Consider the following 24,055-nt stretch of genomic DNA (forward strand, 5'->3'; position numbering starts at 1 on the left):
ATCATACTTGACAAATCTTCTAGAATTTTTTGAGGATGTAACTTTGAGAGTGGACAAGGGAGAACCACTGGATGTGGTGTTTTTGGACTTTCAAAATGCTTTTGACAAAGTCCCACACAAGAGATTAGTGTGCAAAATCAAAGCACATGGTATTGGGGGTAATGTATTGACGTGGATAGAGAACTGGTTGGCAGACAGGAAGCAGAGAGTCGAGATAAACAGGACCTTTTCAGAATGGCAGGCAGTGACTGGTGGGGTGCCGCAGGGCTCAGTGCTGGGACCCCAGCTATTTACAATATACATTAATGATTTAGATGAAGGAATTGAGTGTAATATCTCCAAGTATGACACTAAGCTGGGTGGCGGTGTGAGCTGTGAGGAGGTTGCTAAGAGGCTACAGGGTGACTTGGACAGGTTAAGTGAGTGGGCAAATGCATGGCAGATGCAGGATAATGTGGATAAATGTGAGGTTATCCATTTTGGGGGCAAAAACATGAAGGCAGAATATTATCTGAATGGCCGCAGATTAGGAAAAGGGGAGGTGCAACGAGACCTGGGTGTCATGGTACATCAGTCATTGAAAGTTGGTATGCAGGTACAGCAGGCGGTGAAGAAGGCAAATGTCATGTTAGCCTTCATAGCAAGGGGATTTGAGTATAGGAGCAGGGAGGTCTTACTGCCGTTATACAGGGCCTTGGTGATGCCTCACCTGGAATATTGTGTTCTGTTTTGGTCTCCTAATCTGAGGAAGGACGTTCTTGCTATTGAGGGAGTGCAGCGAAGGTACACCAGACTAATTCCCGGGATGGCAGGACTGACATATGAGGAGAGACTGGATCGACTGGGCCTGTATCCACTGGAATTGAAAAGAATGAGAGGGGATCTCATAGAAACATATAAAATTCTGACGGGACTGGATAGGTTAGATGCAAGAAGAATGTTCCCAATGTTGGGGAAGTCCAGAACTAGTCTAAGGATAAGGGGTAAGCCATTTAGCACAGAGATGAGGAGAAACTTCTTCACTCAGGGAGTTGTTAACCTGTGCAATTCTCTACTGCAGAGAGTTGTTAATGTTAGCTCATTAGATATATTCAAGAGGGAGTTAGATATGGCCCTTACGGCTAAAGGGATCAAGGCGTATGGAGAGAAAGCAGGAAAGGGGTACTGAATGATCAGCCATGATCTTATTGAATGGCGGTGCAGGCTTGAAGGGCCAAATGGCCTACTTCTGTGCCTATTTTCTATATTTCTATGCTCCTTGTAAAAGTTCACTATCAGCTCCTCGCATTTACATTCTATGCCCTTAGATTCAAAAGCAAAGACCTGCATCTCCACTCTTTATAAAATCTTACCAATTAAGGTATATTTCATTTATCCAATCTTAATTGCAAAATGTATTATTTGATATCCCTCTATAATGAACTGCCGCTGCCACCTACCTGTCTATCCTGCTGCATAAGTACGTGTCAGATCTTCATCACAATTTGCCGTTACCCGAACTTGCTTTAGAGAAGGAAATCTGCCGCCCTTACCCGGTCTGGCCTGTACGTGACTTCAGACCCGCAGCAAAGTGGTTGACTCTTAACTTCCCCCTTAAATGGCCCAGCAAGCCACTGAGTTGTATCAAAGGGCAATTAGGGATGGGCAATAAATGCTGGCACTGCCAGTGGCGCCCACATCCCGTGAATGAATACAAAAACGGTGAACAACAAATTTTCATTTGCCGAATTACTTAAGTCCAGACAAGTTATGTTCTCGTAAGTAAGAATGGCCCCTGTGAACACCAAACATCACATTTATCCGATCTAAGAAATGTACTTTTATCACGACCCTTTGCTCCAACCATCTCTAGGTCTCGTACCTTATCAAAAGTTTTTTTGAAAATCCACATAGATCATACTGAATTTCTCTTTTATCTTATTCTCGACTCATTCGCATTCTTTAAAGAAATTAAACAAATTAGGTCAGGCATTTAGAAATCCGCGCTGTCTGGCAGTGATCAGCTCATGTTTCTCCAAGTGCTTAATAACTTCATCCAGTATTAGAGACACTAGTAATTTACCAACAACTGAAATTAAGGTTAACTGGGTTATAATTTCCTGGCTTATCTCTGTCTCCTTTTTCCAAACAGGAGTGTCACACTTTCCAGTCTTCCAGTGACATGTTCCTGGATACTAAGGGAATCAAAGAATATGGGGATAGTGTGGGAAGGTGGAGTTGAGATAGAAGATCAGCCATGATCTTACTGAATGGCGGTGCAGGCTAAAGGGGCCGAATAGCCTACTACTGCTCCGATTTTTTATGTTCTTGCCTAACTTCCCTCAGGATCATCTCATATAATCCTCAGGTCCTACTGTTGGAAATCAGGGGTGTCCAAAATGTACATGGTTTTGCGAACAAAACTGTGACGCGAATAATACTGTGTTTAAACGATTGTATGTTTCTGCTGGAGACAAGTAAAGGGTTAATGTATAAGTTATGTTTTACCTGGGACTGTTTAAGTTTTGTTTTGCTAGGAAGACTTGCACTAGAATTGAGACAGTGTTTTTAATGAGTTAAATTAGAGGATACATAATATTCCACATGGGGGCCCACAGCATGATATAGAAACATAGAAACATAGAAAATAGGTGCAGGAGTAGGCCATTCGGCCCTTCGAGCCTGCACCACCATTCAATATGATCATGCAACTTCAGTAACCCCATTCCTGCTTTCTCTCCATACCCCTTGATCCCTTTGGCTGTAAGGGTCACATCTAACTCCCTTTTGAATATATCGAACGAAGTGGCCTCAACAACTTTCTGCGGTCGCGAATTTCATAGGTTCACAATTCTCTGAGTGGCCTTGTCTGTCGTCTGTAAGTTTAGGATTTTGACTTGGTCTTTAATTTGGCCAATAAAGACCAACCTATTATTGCTAATAATGGTACGGTAGAATTTGGAGTTTGTTTAACAGAGCTACTTGCGAAGATAATTAAAAGTTAATTAGTATAAAAGACATAAAATAGAAGGAATTTACGGGAATTAGGATACCATCTCAGGATGGAACAGTCTGCTAGATTAAGGGGACAGTTCAAGCCTAGGGCCTCTGCTTTAATGGCACAAGGTTGTGCCTGAGACATGCACCAGGGAGGACAAGACAGGATGAGATATGAGACTTTGGGCTGGATTTTCCGGTCCTTTGCGCTCCGGGTTTCGCCCCGGGAGCATTGTGAAATGCGGCGGTGAAGTCTCCAGCGCCTCACTGTGATCCTCCGGTCGGGTTTTGCGGCGGGCTCCGAGTAGCATCGCCGGGAAGAGCTGCGCAGGTGTGCAACGCCCCTGGTTGCGACACTGTCCGAGTTTTGACTCCTGCCCGACCTGTACGCCTGGAATCGCGTCTCGCGATGACCGCCTAGGACACCACAGCGTTCCAGCCATGCCGGCAGCAGTGTGGAAGATAAAGTGCTGCACAAGTGCGAGTGTTTGTTCTTTTAATTTTTTTTTGCGATTTGTGTTGTGGTGGCGTGGGCAATGTTTTTGTGGGGTTTTTTTTAAGGATTCCCCCCCGCCCCTTCCCAAGGCCTCTCTCGGAGCATATACGGCCCAGCATTTTAGTTCACGAGTTTCACATTTTTGCACTCGAAAGCTGTACAACGCCTCCCTTCGCACTGTGCACCCACCCCGGCACAGGGTCCAGATGCCGAAAATTCCTTCCCAAAGCACAAACTATTCCCGGCCGGTAACTTTCCTGCCCGCCTCCGTTTTTGCCCCCAAAACAGAAACACCTAAAATCCAGCCATAGAGCTTTGGGGGGGGGACAGGGCCGCTCAGACATAAAAGGGCCCAGGTGGATGGATTGGTTTCCAAAACGTATAGACAAGAAAACACGTGTAATGGTTGTGAAGACCCCTCCTATAGGGCGTGTGTTTATCGGCAAGTTTAGACAAAGAACTCGTCATCCCACTGGGCACTGAGTTTTTAAGGGGACTGCTATAGGCCAAAAGGTGTTGTCAATATCCCATTTTAGGCCCACCCCTAAACAGTGAACAAAAGTAACATCCTGAGGGCTTATCCTCACAGACGGTGGAGGGAAGAACCAAACGTTGGGCTGGTTGAACACTCGAGGGTGATCCCATGCTCACTGAAGGAAGTTCTCGAGGGAGGGAGAGAGGCCGCAGGCCAGAAAACTGCACATGTGCGCCAGCTGTCTGTCCGATCGGATCAGTACCAGCTACTTGCCATGGTCGTATTTTGTGCTGGATAACTAGTGTGTTATATTCTGTCTTAAACTCTGATTAAACACAATACCCACCATTTTGGTTTACAGTCGATCCTGATTATTAAGGTGCCCGGAGATAGCCGTAACTTGGTAATTTCTAACAAATAGCTGCAGTTTCCTGCATCTTTTTATGATAACGCTGGTTTGTATCACAAAAATGCCAAAATCGTGGAGCAGCACAGACAATGCTCTTCTAATAAGCTTAGGTCTCAGACCTTGCCGTTCCCACCCTCACCAGAAGTGCAAAACTTGGTGCTGGGAGGCAGAAAGGGATTGGTTTATTGGCCAATGTGGCTGGTTGGTGCGTGGTAGTCAGAGCGGGACTCTGGCTTGTTGCCGAAGCTCTCTTGGAGTCGAAGGTCGAAGTCTGGATTTCCTTCCGGCGTCGATGAGGAGCAGCGGAACCGGACTTCTGCCTGTCCCCTCCAGCCCCCGCCGTCACCCTGCCCCGCCTTCCCGGGTCAGGGGCCGTTTGCGGCGCGGCATGGGCTCCTGGCACCACACCTGCCCACCCAGCGGGAGCCCGCCCGTCATTGCAACACACAGAGAACAGGGCGGTGCTGCCAACAGGGCCTTCGCTGCAGCAAACCAAATCAGACGGCTGGGGAGGTTAAAGGGATAGACAAGCCCTGAAGGTGAACAAACCAACCAGGTCCATGACCTTGGGTCCTCTACCCCCCCCCACCCCGCGCCCCCCCCCCCCCCCCACCCATCCGCCATTTAGAAAATTCACGGATGTCTCGCCACTAACCAGGGCCTACCGCAACCTATTACAACCGGGACGTTCGAGGGAGGGAAAATGGGCCAGGTTGAGCGGTTTGCCTGCCCCGCTGGCATTTACAGACAGCCGATTGGAGGTCCCAGCGGGGCGGGAAAGGGCGCACAAGGCTGGGTGTAAGCCTCGCTGTCTGATTGAGCTCTATCTTCCATTGGTACTCCAACCAAGATTGGGCAGGATCGCAGAACCAAGTCCCAAGTCCGTCGCTTGGACATCAGACTGAGTTCTGGTGGAACAAACACACGCTTCTCTTTGCTGTTTCCCAGGGATTAAAACAAAGAGAGACTTGCATTTATATAGCGCCTTTCACAACCATTGGACGTCTCAAAGCGCGTTACAGCCAATGAAATACTTTTAGAGTGCAATGTGGGAAACGGGACAGCCAATTTGCACCCAGCAAGCTCCCACACACAGCAATGCGATAATGACCAGATAATCTGTTTTTGTTATTTTGATTGAGAGATAAATATTGGCCAGGACACCGGGGATACCTCCCCTGCTCTTCTTCGAAATAGTGTCTCGTGTTCTTTTACGTCCACCTGGGAGAGCAGACGGGGGCCTCGGTTTAACGTCTCATCCGAAAGACGGCACCTCCGACAGTGCAGCACTCCCTCAGCCCTGCACTGGGAGTGTCAGCCGAGATTTTTGTGCTCAAGTCTCTGGAGTGGGACTTGAACCCACGACCTTCTGATTAAGCACTCTGCTGCTACACAATAAGCCATTCAGTAGCCCAGCTAAGACCTGGTAAAGTCCAACCCAACTAAAAGGGCAGGTGGAATGTTAGCCAAGGCTGTGAATTGAAGCTCCGGGACCCTTGTTTTTTTTTTAATCCCAACATAGTACCACAAAAACCAGCAGGCACCACGAAACAAAGGCCCAAACATTTCCTGGAGTAGCAGAGTAGTAATCAGGGAAGGTGGGTTTAATGTTTTCAAAGAAGAAAATCAACCAAGTTGTAATCAACCAAGAGAACAACCGGAAGTGGAAATCAAGACAGCCATCCATCAAAGTTTGTCAAAGACACTATTAAGCTGGATTTTCGTTGGGCCTGTGCCTCTATTGATGCCCCGGAGGGGCAGTAATGGCCATGCAAATGATTTCCGGCTGGACGGCCAACTTCCAGCTCACCGAAAATCCAACCCAAAAGATTGGTGGCATTGTAAGCAGAGTATCCGGGAGCATAAAATTACAAAGAGACACTGATAAATTAATTGAGTGGGAACACCCTGGCCGATGGATTTCAGCACAGGCGAGCGTGAGGTCATCCATTCTGGACCCCCCCCCCGCAAAAAAAAATAGATCCAAGCATTATTTCAAGTGTAGGTCCAAAGAGATTCAGAGATCCATGTACACAGATCACTAAAATGTAGTGGTCAGATACAAAAAATCATCAAATAAAGCCGGTGGAATGTTAGGGTTTCTATCCAGAGGGCTAGAATATAAAGAGAGGAAGCTTTGCTCCAGCTATACAAAGCCCTGGTTAGACCACACCTGGAGTACGGTATACAGTTCTGGGCACTGTACTTTTGAAATGATATATCGGCTTTGGATGGAATGCACTGCAAATTGACCAGAATGTTAGCAGGGTTCCATGAGCATAGATTACATAAACTAAGATAATATTCTCTGGACTATAGAAGGTTCAGATTTGATTAAGGTTTTTAGGATTTTGAAAGGAATTGGTGACACCATTTGACCGGTAGAGGTAGATAGAGAGAATCCTTTTCTGCTGGTGGGGGAGTCAAGATACGGGAACATTAATTAAAATCAAAGCCAGGCCATTCAGGAGAGGAGTCAGGCAACACTTCTTCACGCAAAGGGTAGTAGAAGTGTGGAGCTCTCTCCCACAAAAAACAGTAAATGCTAGCTCGATTAATAATTTTAAATCTGAGAGCGCTAGATTTTTGCTCGCCAAGGGTATTAAGGGATACGGAGCCAATGCGGGTGGAGTTTGGATACAGATCAGCCATGATCTCACTGAATGGCGGAACAGGTTCGAGGGCCTGAATGGCCAACTCTTGTTCCTATTTATAACAGGCGGCTGATATCACTCATTTACACTATCACCCAAACTCAATATCGCCATTTCCTTCTGACACGGGTGTAATATATTTGCTTCATGGGTTCTTTGCTTAAGACTTCATAGCATCACATTACTATTAAAACCCAGTTGGTTTATTAACAAAGGTTTAACAATCACACTACACATTACCAGTTCATCCACTAGGCTCACAACTGCATACCTCATGGTGGATGACCTAGACCCAACTGACTGGGGTTTTCTTGAGTCTTGTGAACATCACGTGACTGGCTAAGCCACTCACAATGAAACAGCTCTACAAGCCTGTGAGCATCCTCACAGGTACATACGTCACGATGGGCAAAGAAATCTATGCCCTTTGTAACAGATTCAAAAATCTGCAGCCAAATTTACAGATTTACAGATTGAATCAAGTTGGGAAAGGAAAAAGAGAAAGCAATTGTCAGTAGATCCTTCTTCACAGAATAATCAGTAATAATTTGAGGACTTCAGCAAATGCTTACCTCTGGTTCTGTGCACCGGATTGCTTCCCCTTTAGCTAAAAAAGAAAAATAAAGTTAAAAAAGGTAATTTCACAATAACAGATTTTATCAAGACATTGTAGTAATGCTCCAAGGCACCGCTTTTAGTGCAAGCAACAAAACAACAGAGTTCAGTATTGCATCTCAAGAAATCTATTGTGCAATCCTTCACAGCAGTCAAGCCGATGTCAATCACACCAGTTACTTAGGAATCAAATCGCTTCATTTAGAATTACAACAACATCTTGCATCTATATAGCGCCATTATCAAAACTTCCAGTGCACCAGCGCAGCCTTTGGCCACCTGAGGAAGAGAGTGTTCGAAGATCAGGCCCTCAAAGCTGGCACCAAGCTCATGGTCTACAGGGCTGTAGCAATGACCCGCCCTCCTGTATGGCTCAGAGACATGGACCATATACAATAGACACCTCAAATCGCTGGAGAAATACCACCAACGATGTCTCCGCAAGATCCTGCAAATCCCCTGGGAGGACACACGCACTGGCATGTCTAAAAATATGTACTTATGAATGACTCCACAAGGCAATGTGTTGTACTTAAACTGTAGTGACCTCGGTCCTTTATTCCAAACTCCAGAGTGCTGTGCAAGCATGGTTTTATACAGGGCCCTGCCATCAGGGCATGAAACCCCCGGTCTCCACCACTTGCACCCTCTAGTGGTGCCCGCATGTATGTACACGGTGTGAACCTTATTGATAGTACATCAGGTAAACAAGTCTCCATCTTATACAATCTCACAGTGACTACACATAGAGTACATCCATAGTCAGCATATACAACACGCACCAACGTTAGTGTTCTCCATCAGGCCAACATCCCCAGCATCGAAGCACTGACCACACTCAACCAGGCCCGCTGGGTGGGCCACATTGTTCGCATGCCTGTCACAAGATTCCCCAAGCAAGCGCTCTACACAGCAAGCGAGCCCCAGGTGGGCAGAGGAAACATTACAAGGACACCCTCAAAGCCTCCTTGATAAAATGCAGCATCCCCACCGACACCTGGGAGTCCCTGGCTAAAGACCGCCCTAAGTGGAGGAAGAGCATCCGGGAGGGCGCTGAGCACCTCGAGTCTCATCGCCGAGAGCATGCAGAAATCAAGCGCAGGCAGTGGAAAGAGCTGCGGCAAACCAGACTCCCCACCCAGCCTGTCCTTCAACAACTGTCTGTCCCACCTGCGACACAAACTGTAATTCCCGTATTGGACTGTTCAGGTGACTGAGAACTCACTTTTAGAGTAGAGGCAAGTCTTCCTCGATTTCGATGATGATGATGCCTTTATCAAATAAAAACGCCCCCAAGGTCCTTCGCTGAGGCGCAAGGAAAAAATGAATGTGAGCCAAAGGCGGCGATATTAGGAAAGGTGACCAAAAGCCTGACTGAAGAGATGGGTTTTAAAGAGGGTCTAAAAGGAGCAGCGAGAGGTGGAGAACCAGAGGGAGTTATGGAAGGAATTTCACACCGTCGGACCGAGGCAGCTGAAGGCATGGCCGCACAAGAGGCCTAAGTCAGAAGAATGGAGAGTTTGCAGGGCGTGTAAGGCAGGAGGAGATTACAGCAGGGGAAAAGCAAAGTTCTGTTGGACTGTAAATGCAATATGAGAATGTGAAATTTGAGGCATTAAGGGACTGGAAGGTCAGCGAGGACAGGACAAAGGGGTGAGTGGGACTTGGTGCTGGATAGGATACGGGGCACAGAGCTTTGGATCAGCTGAAGTTTACAGAGGGTCAACAATGAGAGGCCGGCCAGAATAGCATCAGAATAGTCGGGTCTGGATGTGACAAAGGCACGGAGGAGCTTCAGTAGCTGAGGGGCAGAGATGGGCAATGTTACTCTGCTGGAAGCAGGAGAGGATATGGGATCGGAAGATCAGCTCAGGGTCAAACAGGGCACTGAGATTGTGAACGTGTTGGTCAGCTTGAGACAGTGGCTAGAGAGAGGGCTGGAATCAGTGGCAAGGGTATGGTGTTTGTGCTGGGGACCAAAGACGAGGGCTTTGGTCTCCCTCGTATTTAGCTGAAGGAAATTGCGCCTCATACAAGATTGCATATCAGGTAAACAGTCTCAAAATATAGAGGCAGTGGAAGGATGGAAAGAAATTGTGGAGAGGCAGAGCTGGGTGTCATCAGCACAGATGGAGATGCTGACCCTGTGACCACAGATGATGTCGCCAAGTGGCAGCATAAGAACATAAGAAATCGGAGCAGGAGTCGGCCATTCGGCCCCTCGAGCCTGCTCCGCCATTCAATAAGATCATGGCTGACCTGATCATGGACTCAGCTCCACTTCCCCGCCCGCTCCCCATAACCCTGTATCGTTTAAAAAACTGTCTATTTCTGTCTTGAATTTATTTAATGTCCCAGCTTCCACAGCTCTCTGAGGCAGCGAATTCCACAGCATGTAGATCAGGAAGAGGAGGAGACCAAGATCCTTGGGGGAATCCAGAGATAATGGGGGGGCCTGGGAATGGAAGCCATTGCCGGAGATACTCTAGTAATAGTAGAACCAAGAGCGGATAGTCCCATTGAGCTGGGCATTGGAGATGAGCTGTTGGGAGGAGGATGGTATAGTTAACCATGTCAAAGGCTGCAGAGAGGTCGAGAAGGGCTAATGCACCATGGTCATATTCAAAGAGGATCATTGGTGACTTTGGTTAGGGCCACTTTGGTGCTGTGTCAGGGGCGGAAAACTGATTGGAGAGATCCAAATATGGAATTGCAGGAAAGACAGGCACGGATATGGGAGGTGACAACACATTCAAGAACTTGGGAAAGGAATGGGAGATTGGAGATAAGGTAGTAGTGTGCAGTCTGAGTCTACCCTTATCCATCTATTTAATCTCCAATCAACGTGACTCAGTCAAATGGTTCTTTCGCTCCTGAAGAAACAGAGTGGGGAACTATAGCAGTTCCTTCACAAGAGTAAATGATACAGAACTCATGAGCCGCCTTTCACACAAGCCACTGACTTACTCATAATCACTGGGGAGACATCCTGCCAACTCTCTATGTACACAGCTCCTACTGCAACCTTAAACAGCGCCTTTAAAAGGCTACACTAAGCAATGATGCTGAATAATTAAACGGTTGGCAAGTATGAATAGGTTTGAGTTTTATATGTTGTGAAAGATATCTCTCTGTGGTGCTTGAAATTGCAAGCCACGCCTGTAGATTCATCTGCAGAGTAGCACAATTATAAGACAAAATTATTTTTAATCCAATCAACTAAGCTTCCAAATGGGAGTGCTTGTATTAATCACACACATTCTGTAAGACACTCTAATTAGCAACGGCACAAAATGTTCCCTCGAGTGCATTATCCAAATGATTTCTTCTACCTACACAGAAGGATCCTGTAAAATCCATTCACCCATCAGCGGTGCCACACACTGGATCACAACTAGTGTGTCAGTCGAAGTTATGTTAGGAGGACCGTGTGACAATTGCCCACAGGGTGAATTCCTGATTTTGCCCGTGCTGTCACGTGGCGGGCAGGAAGGGAGACACCACCGAAACGAGGCCATGAACATTCCAAACAGCATGCAGCCAATACCACATGGAAGAGCCGGTCACCCAAGCCTTCTTATAACACATGGATCATCAGCTCTACTGCAAGGCTAGGAAACAGCGCATGGGCGAGATGCTCAAAACTAGGGAGTCGAGCCAAATCAACTGCTGAAATATTCTGAAGCAGGGACCATTGGGTTAAAGGATTAGTTAAAATACCAGGGCAATTCACATAAGAAATAGGAGCAGAAGTAAGTCATGTGGCCCTGCGAGTCTGCTCCGACATTCAATAAGATCACGGCTGATCTTCAACCTCAACTCCACTTTCCCGCCTTATCCCTTGATTCCATCAGAGTCCAAAAATCTATCGATCTCAGCCTTGACTATACTCAACGACTGAGCATCCACATTCATCTGGGATAGAGAATTCCAAAGATTCACAACCCTCTGAAGTTTCTCCTGATCCACGTCCTAAATGTCCAACCCCTTATCTTGAGACTATGACCCCTAGTTCCACACTCCCCAGTCAGGGGAAACAGCCTTTTAGCATCTACACTGTCAAGCCCTCTAATAACAACAACAACTTGTATTTCTATAGCGCCTTTAATGTAGTTATCGTCCCAAGGCACAGAAGTATTATGAGATTAAAAAATTTGACACTGAGCCGCTTAATTAGAAATTAGCGCCGGTGACCAAAAGCTTGGTCAAAGAGGTAGGTTTTAAGGAGCATCTTGATGGAGGAAAGAGAGGTAGAGAGGCGGAGAGGTTTAGGGAGGGAGTTCCAGAGCTTGGGGCCTAGACAAACAGAAGGCAAGGCCACCAATGGTTGAGCAATTATAATCAGGGATGTTCAAGAGGGCAGAATTAGAGGAGCACAGACATCTCAGGGAGGGGGGGGTTGTGGGGCTGGAGGTGATTACAGAGATATGGAGGGGCGAGGCCATGAGGGATTTGAAAATAAGGATGAGAATTTTGAAATCGAGGCGTTGCTTAACCGGAAGCCAATGTAGGTCAGCGGGCACAGGGGTGATGGGTGAGCGGGACTTGGTGTGAGTTAGGACACAGGCAGCTGAAGAATTTTATACGTATTAATGATCTTATTACTAAGATTTTGAGGCTTTTTATAATCCTCGTACACTTCTCAGAGGATCACTCATCCAACTTATAGTCTACATCAGGGAATAAGCCAAGTTGGCTGAGCAGCACTGTTCTTTCTGACGACTGGGGCGGTCACTGGTCAATGAATTCAGGAGAAACCTCTTGACCCAGAGAGTGGTGAGAATGTGCTACCACAAGGAGTCACCATAGGCGGTCCCTCGAACGAGGATGACTTGCTTCCACGAGTTCACAGGTGTTTTGATGAAGGACCCGATGTTCCAGTCCTGAACTCCAATTGAGGGGGTGGAAGATGCCTGTGCTTGAATTTTTTTAACGTGTGGTGGCCGTTGCACACCAGCCACCAGACGGGCTTGACAGAGCTAGGTCTTGCTCCAGTGGCAAGGATTAACCAGGATGACTGGAGACCTGCTCTGCTGCACGGACCTAGTGTGCACACATATCGCAGTGTGGGCTGGCCCGTGCTGCCGCTGAGCCCTCGGCTCTTCTGGCCCCGCACCCTCATCTGTCGCACTTCCGCCACAAACACTCGCCGCTCCTCCGCCCCGACCTTCCCACTCCTCTGTACCTGGGCCCTGCCGATGTTCCTGTCCATGCTCCAAAACGGCGACCGGGGTTTTGATGATGTCACCCAGTCGCCCATCTCAAAATCCTTGGAGCAGCTCGCGCTGGAGGTTGAAGTGGTATTCCGCTCCAGCTCTTTTATAGCCCGACCTGTGGAGCTGTTCTCCACAAGGAGTAGAGTGTGAGGTCAACAGCATAGAGACATTTACGGGGCAACTAGTCAAGTTCATGAGGGAGAAAGGAATAGAAGGTTATACTGATAGATAAAGAGGGGTGGGAGGAGACTCGTGTGGAACATAAATGTTGGCGCATACCCGTGGGGCTAAATGGCCTGTTTCTGTGCTGTACGCTCTATGTAATACGAGATACACCAGCAATGAACTTAGCCGATTGATTAAATTGTTCCCGCCACCCACTACCGCAATGCCTCCACCCACCCGACCCCCCACTACCGCCCCAACCAATCTGAAGCACAAAATTCTATTACAATCAATTTACCTCACTTTGTATACCAACCAAGATCCTATGACTCACACTCCAGACTGCGCGGGCGGGCAAAGGTTGTTTGACTCAGTTGGCAATCAAAAGCATTATTGTCTAGTTTGGAGAGAAAAGCATCTTTTCCACTGGTCATGCACTTAGAAGTCCAGGTGCAGAGACAGCAAGGCTGGATGGGAACTTGGGCTCTCCATCAACTTGTGTTCGCTTTAGCTGTGGCTTGTGGATATGGGCTAACCTATATTCAAAAAAACATGATGATGACAGCCTGGTTTAAGTAGGACAGAAAATGGGATCCGTTGCACAACGATGATGTGGGGATTTAGAATGCTAAACATCATCATAAAGCAGAAACAATGGTAAGAGGCTTCACTGGATTTCCAATCTTGCAGTCTGATTTCTGTAAAGGTGACAAGCCAGTCTCCTTAAGTACGAGCTAATCTAGCGCTGCCATTGCTCACAGGTAGTTTGAATCCTGGAGCATGCTTCCGATGCAAAGGTACAAAGAAACATAAAAACATAGAAAATAGGTGCAGGAGTAGGCCATTCGGCCCTTCGAGCCTGCACCACCATTCAATAAGATCATGGCTGATCATTCACCTCAGTACCCCTTTCCTGTTTTCTCTCCATACTCCTTAATCCCTTTACCCGCAAGGGCCATATCCAACTCCCTCTTGAATATATCCAATGAACGGGCATCAACAACTCTCCGTGGTAGGGAATTCCACAGGTTAACAACTCTGAGTGAAGAAGTTTCTCCTCATCTCAGTCCTAAATGGCTTACTTCTTATCCTTCGATTATGTTCCCTGGTTCTGGACTTCCCAAACATCGGGAACATTCTTCCAGCATCTAACCTGTCCAGTCCCATCAGAATTTTATATGTTTCTATGAGATCCCCTCTCATCCTTCTAAACTCCAGTGAATACAGGCCCAGTCGATCCAGTCTCTCCTCATATATCAGTCCTGCCATCCCGGGAATCAGTCTGATGAATCTTCGCTGCACTCCCTCAATAGCAAGAACGTCGTTCCTCAGATTAGGAGACCAAAACTGAACACAATATTCCAGGTGAGGCCTCATTAAGGCCCTGTACAACTGCAGTAAGACCTCCCTGCTCCGATACTCAAATCCCCTAGCTATGAAGGGCAACATACCATTTGCTTTCTTCACCGCCTGCTGTACCTGCATACCAACTTTCAATGACTGATGGACCATGACACCCAGGTCTCGTTGCACCTCCCCTTTTCCTAATCTGCTGCCATTCAGATAATATTCTGCCTTCGTGTTTTTGCTACCAAAGTGGATAACCTGACATTTATCCACATTATACTGCATCCGCCACACGTTTGCCCACTCACCTAACCTGCCCAAGTCACCCTGCAGCCTTTTAGCATCCTCCTCACAGCTCACACTGCCACCCAGCTTGGTGTCATCTGCAAGCTTGGAGATATTACACTCAATTCTTTCATCCAAATCATTAATGTATATTGTAAAGAGCTGAGGTCCCAGCACTGAGCCCTGCGGCACCCCACTAGTCACTGCCTGCCATTCTGAAAAGGACCCATTTATCCCGACTCTCTGCTTCCTGTCTGCCAACCAGTTCTCTATCCACGTCAGTGCATTACCCCTAATACCATGTGCTTTAATTTTGCACACCAATCTCCTGTGTGGGACCTTGTCAAAAGCCTTTTGAAAGTCCAAATGCACCACATCCACTGGTCCTCCCTTGTCCACTCTACTAGTTATATTCTCAAAAAATTCTAGAAGATTTCCCCTTCATAAATCCATGCTGACTTGGGCTGATCCCGTCACTACTTTCCAAATGTGCTGCTATTTCATCTTTAATAATTGATTCCAACATTTTCCCCACTACTGATGTCAGGCTAACCGATTTAATTACTCATTTTCTTTCTCCATCCTTTCTTAAAAAATGGTGTTGCATTAGCTACCCTCCAGTCCATAGGAACCGATCCAGAGTCGATAGACTGTTGGAAAATGATCACCAATACATCCACTATTTCTAGGGCCACTTCCTTAAGTACTCTGGGATGCAGCCCATCAGGTCCCGGGGATTTATCGGCCTTCAATCCCCTCAATTTCCCCAACACCATCTCCCGCCTAAAAAGGATTTCCTTCAGTCCCTCCTTCTCACTAGACCCTCGGTCCCCTAGTATTTCCGGAAGTTATTTGTGTCTTCCTGCAGGTAGCTGCATTTAACCTGGCCTGTCCCTTTAAGGCCTTTGTTCAGGTAGTCCATGTGTGCAGGTTGTCTAAATAACGATATCCTGAGATCAATTGGAGGACAGTCACTGAAGGACATTGCTGTAGATTAGACACTGCCTGTGAATCCTGCCCCGCCCCTGCCCTGCAGGGACACCAGCTTATCACCATTACAACAGTGGTTACACTTCCAAAGTACTTCAGTGGCTGTAAAATGTTTTATCTCCGAACACTCCTGTGAAGCGCCTTGGGACGTTTCACTACGTTAAAGGCGCTATATAAATACAAGTTGTGTTAAAGCACTTTGCGACATTGAGGTTGTGAAAGGCGCTATAGAAATGTGAGTTCTTTCTTTATCAAGATGCAAAAACGGCACAAAATGACACAATTTGTGTTAACCATTTGACACTTTGAAATGTGACATCTGAATTTAGATAGTTGTATGACTTTTATACATACATATAGGAGCAGATATCCTGCGACATTGCTCACAGCAAGTCAGGGGATGCAGAATTCTGATGAAAGAAAGGTCGTCGATCTGAAACGCTAACTCTGCTTCTCTGGAGCGAGGGAGAGAGGGAGAGAGAGAGAGAGAGAGAGAGAAAAAGAGAGAGAGAGATGCTGCCTGACGTATTGAGCATGTCCAGTATTTTCTATTTTTATTTTTAACAACAACAAATATTTATATAGCGCCTTTAACATAGTAAAACATCCCAAGGTACTTCATAAGGGTATTAGAAGACAAAAAATTTGACTCTGAGCCACACAAGGAGCAATTAAGGCAGGTGACCAAAAGCTTGGTCAAAGAGGTAGGTTTTAAGGAGCAGAGAGAGGTCGAGAGGCGGAGAGGTTTAGGGTGAAAAACGGCGGGACCGAATTTTGACCCCAATGCATCATTCTTCTGTTAAAAATGTAGCTATGTGCTTGATTAAAGCTGCATAGTTTGACAGTTGATTATTAAACATTGGGTAAGTTAATATCAAGGCTGCAGGCATTCTGGCACCAGAGAGTTCTTCTGCTTTTTTATACTTTTTTGAAGTACGAAAGAGAAACTGAAATGTGATATTTGAAGTGTGATGATCAAGAAATGAATGCCAAATGTACTGCTTTTATATTATCGATAGAAGGTTAGTTATGCAAGTATTAATTATCGACTAGGAGTGGACTGGCACTATAAAAGGATTCTTCAAAAGTGTAAATAAGTGTGAGGTGGTACATTTCAGTAGGAAGAATAAGGAGGCCACATATTTTTTGAAAAATAAGTGTCTAAATGGGGTAGAGAAGCAGAGGTATCTGGAGGTACAGATACACAACTCACTAAAAGTAGCAACGCAAGTTAATAAGGCCAGAAAAAAAAGCAAACCAAGCACTAGGGTTCATTTCTAGAAGGCTAGAATTGAAAAGCAGAGAAGTTATATTAAACTTGCATAGAACCTTGGTTAAGAACATAAGAAATAGGAGCAGAAGTAGGCCATACGGCCCCTTGAGCTTGTTCCACCATTTAATAAGATCATGGCTAATCCGATCATGGACTCAGCTCCACTTCCCTACCTGCTTCCCATAACCCCTTATCCCTTATCGGTTAAGGAACGGTCTATCTCTGTTTTAAATTTATTCAATGTCCCGGCTTCCATAGCTCTCTGAGGCAGCGAATACCACATATTTACAACCCTCTAAAAGAAGAAATTTTTCCTCATCTCAGTTTTAAATGGGCAGCCCCTTATTCTAAGATTATGCCCCCTAGTTATAGTCTCCCCTATCAGTGGAAACATCCTCTCTGCATCCACCTTGTCAAGCCCCCTCATAATCGTATACGTTTCGATAAGATCACCTCTCATTCTTCTGAATTCCAATGAGTAGAGGCCCAACCTCCTCAACCTTTCCTCATAAGTCAACGCCTTCATCCCCGGAATCAACCTAGTGAACCTTCTCTGAACTGCCTTCAAAGCAAGTATATCCTTTCGTAAATATGGAAACCAAAACTGCACGCAGTATTCCAGGTGTGGCCTCACCAATACCCTGTATAGCTGTAGCAAGACTTCCCTGCTTTTATACTCCATCCCCTTTGCAATAAAGGCCAAGATTCCATTGGCCTTCCTGATCACTTGCAGAACCTTCATACTAACCTTTTGTGTTTCATGCACAAGTACCCCCAGGTCCCGCTGTACTGGGGCACTTTGCAATCTTTCTCCATTTAAATAATAACTTGCTCTTTGATTTCTTCTGCTAAAGTGCATGACCTCACACTTTACACTCCATCTGCCAAATTTTTTGCCCACTCACTTAGCCTGTCTATGTCCTTTTGCAGATTTTTTGTGTCCTCCTCACACATTGCGCAGTACTCCAAGATGGGAAGAAAAGCACAGATCTGGTCTCCATATTATGAAAAAAATATAGAGGCACTGAAGAAGGTGCAAAAAAGATTCATTAGGATGATAGCAGAACCGAGAGATTATACCCATCAGAATGATTGAACAGAGAAGACCGAGGGGTGTCCTGGATAGAGGCCTTTAAGATTATGAAAGAGTTTGACAGGGTAGACGGAGGATAGACGGTGAGATGATGTTCCTAGTTGCGGGGAAGAACAGAACTAGGGGCGATAAACAACGTCCTCCTAAGCTGCGCTGCCTCCCACCCCCAGTACACGCCCCATTCCATTTTTTTCCACACGCACACCATCTACAATGGAAAAGCCAGAGAGCAGCCTACACTGGACCTTGCAGTTGACTGTGCAGCCGCTTAACGGGAACATTGTCCATAAATACAAGATGGACACCAATAAATCCAATAGAGAATTCAGGAGAAACTTCTTTACCCAGAGAACGGTGAGAATGTGGTACTTGCTGCCACAGGGAGTAGTTGAGGCAAACAGCATAGATGCATTTAAGGGAAAGCTAGATAAACACGAGAGAGAACGACCTGATGGCTTGCATCCTAGGGTCTTAAAAAAAGTACGGCAGGTATAGTGGTTGCATTGGTTGTAATTTACCAAAATTCCCTGGATTCTGGGGAGGTCCCAGCAGATTGGAAAACTGCAAATGTAACGCCCCTATTTAAAAAAGGAGGCAGACAAAAAGCAGGAAACTATAGACCAGTTCGCCTAACATCTGTGGTTGGGAAAATGTTGGAGTCCATTATTAAAGAAGCAGTAGCAGGACATTTGGAAAAGCAAAATTCAGTCAGGCAGAGTCAGCATGGATTTATGAAGGGGAAGTCATGTTTGACAAATTTGCTGGAATTCTTTGAAGATGAAACGAACAGGTTGGATAAAGGGGAACCAGTGGATGTGGTGTATTTGGACTTCCAGAAGGCATTTGACAAGGTGCCACGTAAAAGGTTACTGGAAGCTGGGACATTAAATAAATTGAAGACAGAAATAGACAGTTTCTTAAACGATAAGGGGAATAAGGGGTTATGGGGAGCGGGCGGGGAAGTGGAGCCGAGTCCATAATCAGATCAACCATGATTTTATTGAATGGCAGAGCAGGCTTGAGGGGCCATATGGCCTACTCCTGTTCCTATTTCTTATGTTCTTATATGGAAGGATTTGTTAAAAGGGTTAGATGAGGAAGCGTGGAAAGAGGTTCGTGTGGAGCATAAACACTGGCATGGACCAGTTAAAAAAATAAAGACTTGGATTTATATAGCGCCTTTCATGATCACCGGATGTTTCAAAGCTCTTTATAGCTAATGAAGTAATTTTAGAGTGTAGTCACTGTTGTAATGTAGGAAATGTGGCAGCCAATTTGCACACAGCAAGCTCCCACAAACAATGTGATAATGACCAGATAATCTTTTTTTGCTATGTTGATTGAGGGATAAATATTGGCCAGGACACCGGGGATAATTCCCCTGCTCTTCTTTGAAATAGTGCCATGGGATCTTTTACTTGAGAAGGCAGACGGGGCCTCGGTTTAACGTCTCATCCGAAAGACAGCACCTCCACCAGTGCAGCGCACAGTAACTACTACCTAATACAATGTAAAAGTATTCTTCAACTGCAGAATAGAGCAACTTATTGGAGAAGAACAGAGTAAGGACAGACGTGGATTTGATGCCTCTACGCCATAGAGTGCTTTATCTGAGCTACGTTGAAGTGTAAGGAAGAGTCATCACTGGGTTGCCATCACACATTGACTCGAGACAGGTCGAAGCAGTCTAGGAGCAGCAGCGAGCTCACACAGAAACATAGAAAATAGATGCAGGAGTAGGCCATTCGACCCTTCGAGCCTGCACCACCATTCAATATGATCATGGCTGATCATGCAACTTCAGTACCCCATTCGTGCTTTCTCTCCATACCCTTGATCCCTTTAGCCGTAAGGGCCACATCTAACTCCCTTTTGAATATATCTAACGAACTGGCCTCAACAGCTTTCTGTGGTAGAGAATTCCAAATGCTCACAACTCTGAATGAAGAAGTTTCTGCTCATCTCGGTCCTAAATGGCTTACCTCTTATCCTTAGACTGTGACCCCTGGTTCTGGACTTCCCCAACATCGGGAACATTCTTCCAGCATATAACCTGTCCAATCCCATCAGAATTTTATATGTTTCTATTAGATCCCCTCTCATTCTTCTAAATTCCAGTGAATATAAGCCTAGTCGAACCAGTCTTTCTTCATATATCAGTCCTGCCATCACGGGAATCAGTCTGGTAAATCTTCGCTGCACTCCTCAATAGCAAGAATGTCCTTCCTCGATTAGACGACCAAGGCCCTGTACAAATGCAGTAAGACCTCCCTGCTCCTATACTCAAATCCTCTCGCTATGAAGGCCAGCATGCCATTTGCCTTCTTCACCGCCTGCTTTACCTGCATGCCAACTTTTATTAAGATGGAGAATGACACAGTTAATTCGGAAACTAGGGTCCTGAACTTAAGGAAAGGTAACTTTGATGGTTTGAGGCGTGAATTGGCTAGAATAGACTGGCAAATGATACTTAAAGGGTTGACGGTGGATAGGCAATGGCAAACATTTAAAAGATCACAGAGATGAACTTCAACAATTGTACATCCTTGTCTGGAGTAAAAATAAAACGGGGAAGGTGGCTCAACCGTGGCTAACAAGGGAAATTAAGGATAATGTTAAATCCAAGAAAGAGGCATATAAATTGGCCAGAAAAAGCAGCAAACCTGAGGACTGGGAGAAATTTAGAATTCAGCAGAGGAGGACAAAGGGTTTAATGAAGAGGGGGAAAATAGAGTATAAGAAGAAGCTTGCCGGGAACATAAAAACTGACTGCAAAAGCTTCTATAGATATGTGAAGAGAAAAAGATTAGTGAAGACAAATGTAGGTCCCTTGCAGTCAGATTCAGGTGAATTTATAATGAGGAACAAAGAAGTGGCAGAGGAACTGAACAAATACTTTGGTTCGGTCTTCATGAAGAAAGACACAAATAACCTTCCGGAAGTACTAGGGGACCGAGGGTCTAGTGAGAAGGAGGAACTGAAGGATTTCCTTATTAGGCGGGAAATTGTGTTAGGGAAATTGATGGGATTGAAGGCCAATAAATCCCTGGGGCCTGATAGTCTGCATCCCAGAGTACTTAAGGAAGTGGCCCTAGAAATAGTGGATGCATTGGTGATCATTTTACAACACTCTATCAACTCTGGATAAGTTCCTATGGACTGGAGGGTAGCTAATGTAACACCACTTTTTAAAAAAGGGAGGGAGAGAGAAAGCGGATAATTATAGACCAGTTAGCCTGACATCAGTAGTGGAGAAAATGTTGCAATCAATTATTAAAGATGAAATAACAGCGCACTTGGAAAGCAATGACAGGATCGGTCCAAGTCAGCATGGATTTATGAAGGGGAAATCATGCTTGACAAATCTTCAGGAATTGTTTGAGGATGCAACTAGTAGAGTGGACAAGGGAGAACCAGTGGATGTGGTGTATTTAGACTTTCAAAATGCTTTTGACAAGGTCCCACACAAGAGATTGGTGTGCAAAATTAAAGCACATGGTATTGGGGGTAATATACTGACGTGGATAGAGAATTGGTTGGCAGACAGGAAGCAGAGAGTCGGGATAAACGGGTCCTTTTCAGATTGGCAGGCAGTGACTAGTGGGGTGCCGCAGGGCTCAGTGCTTGGACCCCAGCTATTTACAATATACATCAATGATTTAGATGAAGGAATTGAGTGTAATATCTCCAAGTTTGCAGATGACACTAAGCTGGGTGGTGGTGTGAGCTGTGAGGGGGTCGCTAAGAGGCTGTAGAGTGACTTGGACAGGTTAGGTGAGTGGGCAAATGCATGCAGGTGCAGTATAATGTGGATAAATGTGAGGTTATCCACTTTGGGGGCAAAAACATGAAGACAGAATATTATTTGAATGGCGGCAGATTAAGAAAAGGGGAGGTGCAACGAGACCTGGGTGTCATGGTTCATCAGTCATTGAAAGTTGGCATGCAGGTACAGCAGGCGGTGAAGAAGGCAAATGGCATGTTGGCCTTCATAGCTAGGGGATTTGAGTATAGGAGCAGGGAGGTCTTACTGCAGTTGTATAAGGTCTTGGCGAGGTCTCACCTGGAATATTGTGTTCAGTTTTGGTCTCCTAATCTGAGGAAGGACGTTCTTGCTATTGAGGGAGTGCAGCGAAGGTTCATCAGACTGATTCCAGGGATGGCTGGACTGACATACGAGGAGAGACTGGATCAACTGGGCCTTTATACATTGGAGTTTAGAAGGATGAGAGGGGATCTCATAGAAACATATAAGATTCTGACGGGATGGGACAGGTTAGATGCGGGTAGAATGTTCCCGATGTTGGGAAAGTCCAGAACCAGGGGACACAGTCTTAGGATAAGGGGTAGGCCATTTAGGATTGAGATGAGGAGAAATTTCTTCACTCAGAGAGTTGTTAACCTGTGGAATTCCCTACCGCAGAGAGTTGTTGATGCCAGTTCAGAGGGAGTTAGATGTAGACCTTACGGCTAAGGGCATTAAGGGATATGGAGAGAAAGCAGGAAAGGGGTACTGAGGGAATGATCAGCCATGATCTTATTGAATGGTGGTACAGGCTCGAAAGGCCGAATGGCCTACTCCTGCACTAACTTTCTATTTTTCAATGACTGATGTACCATGACATCCAGGTCTCGTTACACATCCCCTTTTCCTAATTTGACACCATTCAGATAATATTCTGCCTTCCTGCTTTTGTCACCAAAATGAATAACCTCATATTTATCTACATTATTCTGCATCTGCCATGCATTTATCCACTCACCTAACCTGTCCAATTCACCCTGCAGCCTCATAGCATCCTCCTCACAGCTCACACTGCCACCCAGCTTAGTGTCATCTCCAAAAAAGAAGGGAAGAGAGAAAACAGGGAATTATAGCCTGACATCGTTAGTGGGGAAAATGTTGGAATCAATTATTAAAGATGTAATAGCAACGCAGTTGGAAAGCAGGATCGGTCCAAGTCTGCATGGAGTTATGAAAGGGAAATCATGCTTGGCAAATCTAGACATTTTTGAGGATGTAACTAGTAGAGTGGACAAGGGAGAACCAGTGGATGATATTACATTCAATTCCTTTGTCTAAATCATTAATGTATATTGTAAATAGCTGGGGTCCCAGCACTGAACCTTGCGGTACCCCACTAGTTACTGCCGGTCATTCTGAAAAGGACCCGTTTATTCCTACTCTGCTTCGTGTCTGCTAACCAGTTCTATACCCACGTCAATACATTACCCCCAATACCATGTGCTTTAATATTGCACACTAATCTCTTGTCTGGGACCGTGTCAAAAGCCTTTTGAAAGTTCAAATACACCACATGCACTGGTTCTCCCTTATCCATTCTTCTAGTTACATCCTCAAGAAATTCTAGATTTGTCAAGCATGATTTCCCTTTCATAAATCCATGCAGACTTGGACCAATCCTGTCACTGCTGTCCAAATGCGCTGCTATTACATCTTTAATAATTGATTCCAACATTTTCCCCACTACCAATGTCAGGCTAACCGGTCTATAATTCCCTGTTTTCTCTCTCCCTCCTTTTTTTTTTATAAATGTGGGATTACATTAGCTACCCTCCAATCCATAGGAACTGATCCAGAGTTTATAGAATATTGGAAAATGATCACCAATGCATCCACTATTTCTAGGGTCACTTCCTTAAGTACTCTGGGATGCAGACTATCAGGCCCTGGGGATTTATCGGCCTTCAATCCTATCAATTTCCCTAACATAATTTCCTGACTAATAAGGATTTCCTTCAGTTCCTCCTTCTCACTAGACCCTCGGTCCCCTAGTATTTCCAGAAGGTTATTTGTGCCTTCCTTCGTGAAGACAGAAACAAAGTATTTGTTCAACTGGTCTGCCATTTCTTTGTTCCCCATTATAAATTCACCTGATTCTGACTACAAGGAACCTAAATTTGACTTCACTAATCTTTTTCTCTTCACGTATCTATAGAAGCTTTTACAGTCAGTTTTTATGTTCCCTGCAAGCTTCCTCTCATACTCTATTTTCCCCCTCCTAATTAAATCCTTTGTCCTCCTCTGCTGAATTCTAAA

The 24,055-nt window shown here is 45.5% G+C and overlaps 1 protein-coding gene across 4 annotated transcripts in view; it reads right to left on the reverse strand.

The window, feature by feature from the left end:
- LOC139277661 (protein spire homolog 1-like) overlaps nt 1-24,055 on the reverse strand; it is a 377,805-nt gene that overhangs the window by 310,143 nt on the left and 43,607 nt on the right. For all 4 annotated transcript variants that reach the window (XM_070896458.1, XM_070896440.1, XM_070896449.1 and 1 more), the window contains exon 2: nt 7,583-7,617. In XM_070896458.1, coding sequence (XP_070752559.1) covers nt 7,583-7,617 — 35 coding nt within the window. The remainder of the gene's footprint in view (nt 1-7,582; nt 7,618-24,055) is intronic.

This window comes from Pristiophorus japonicus, chromosome 1, assembly GCF_044704955.1.
Source record: "Pristiophorus japonicus isolate sPriJap1 chromosome 1, sPriJap1.hap1, whole genome shotgun sequence".
Lineage (NCBI taxonomy): Eukaryota > Metazoa > Chordata > Chondrichthyes > Pristiophoridae > Pristiophorus > Pristiophorus japonicus.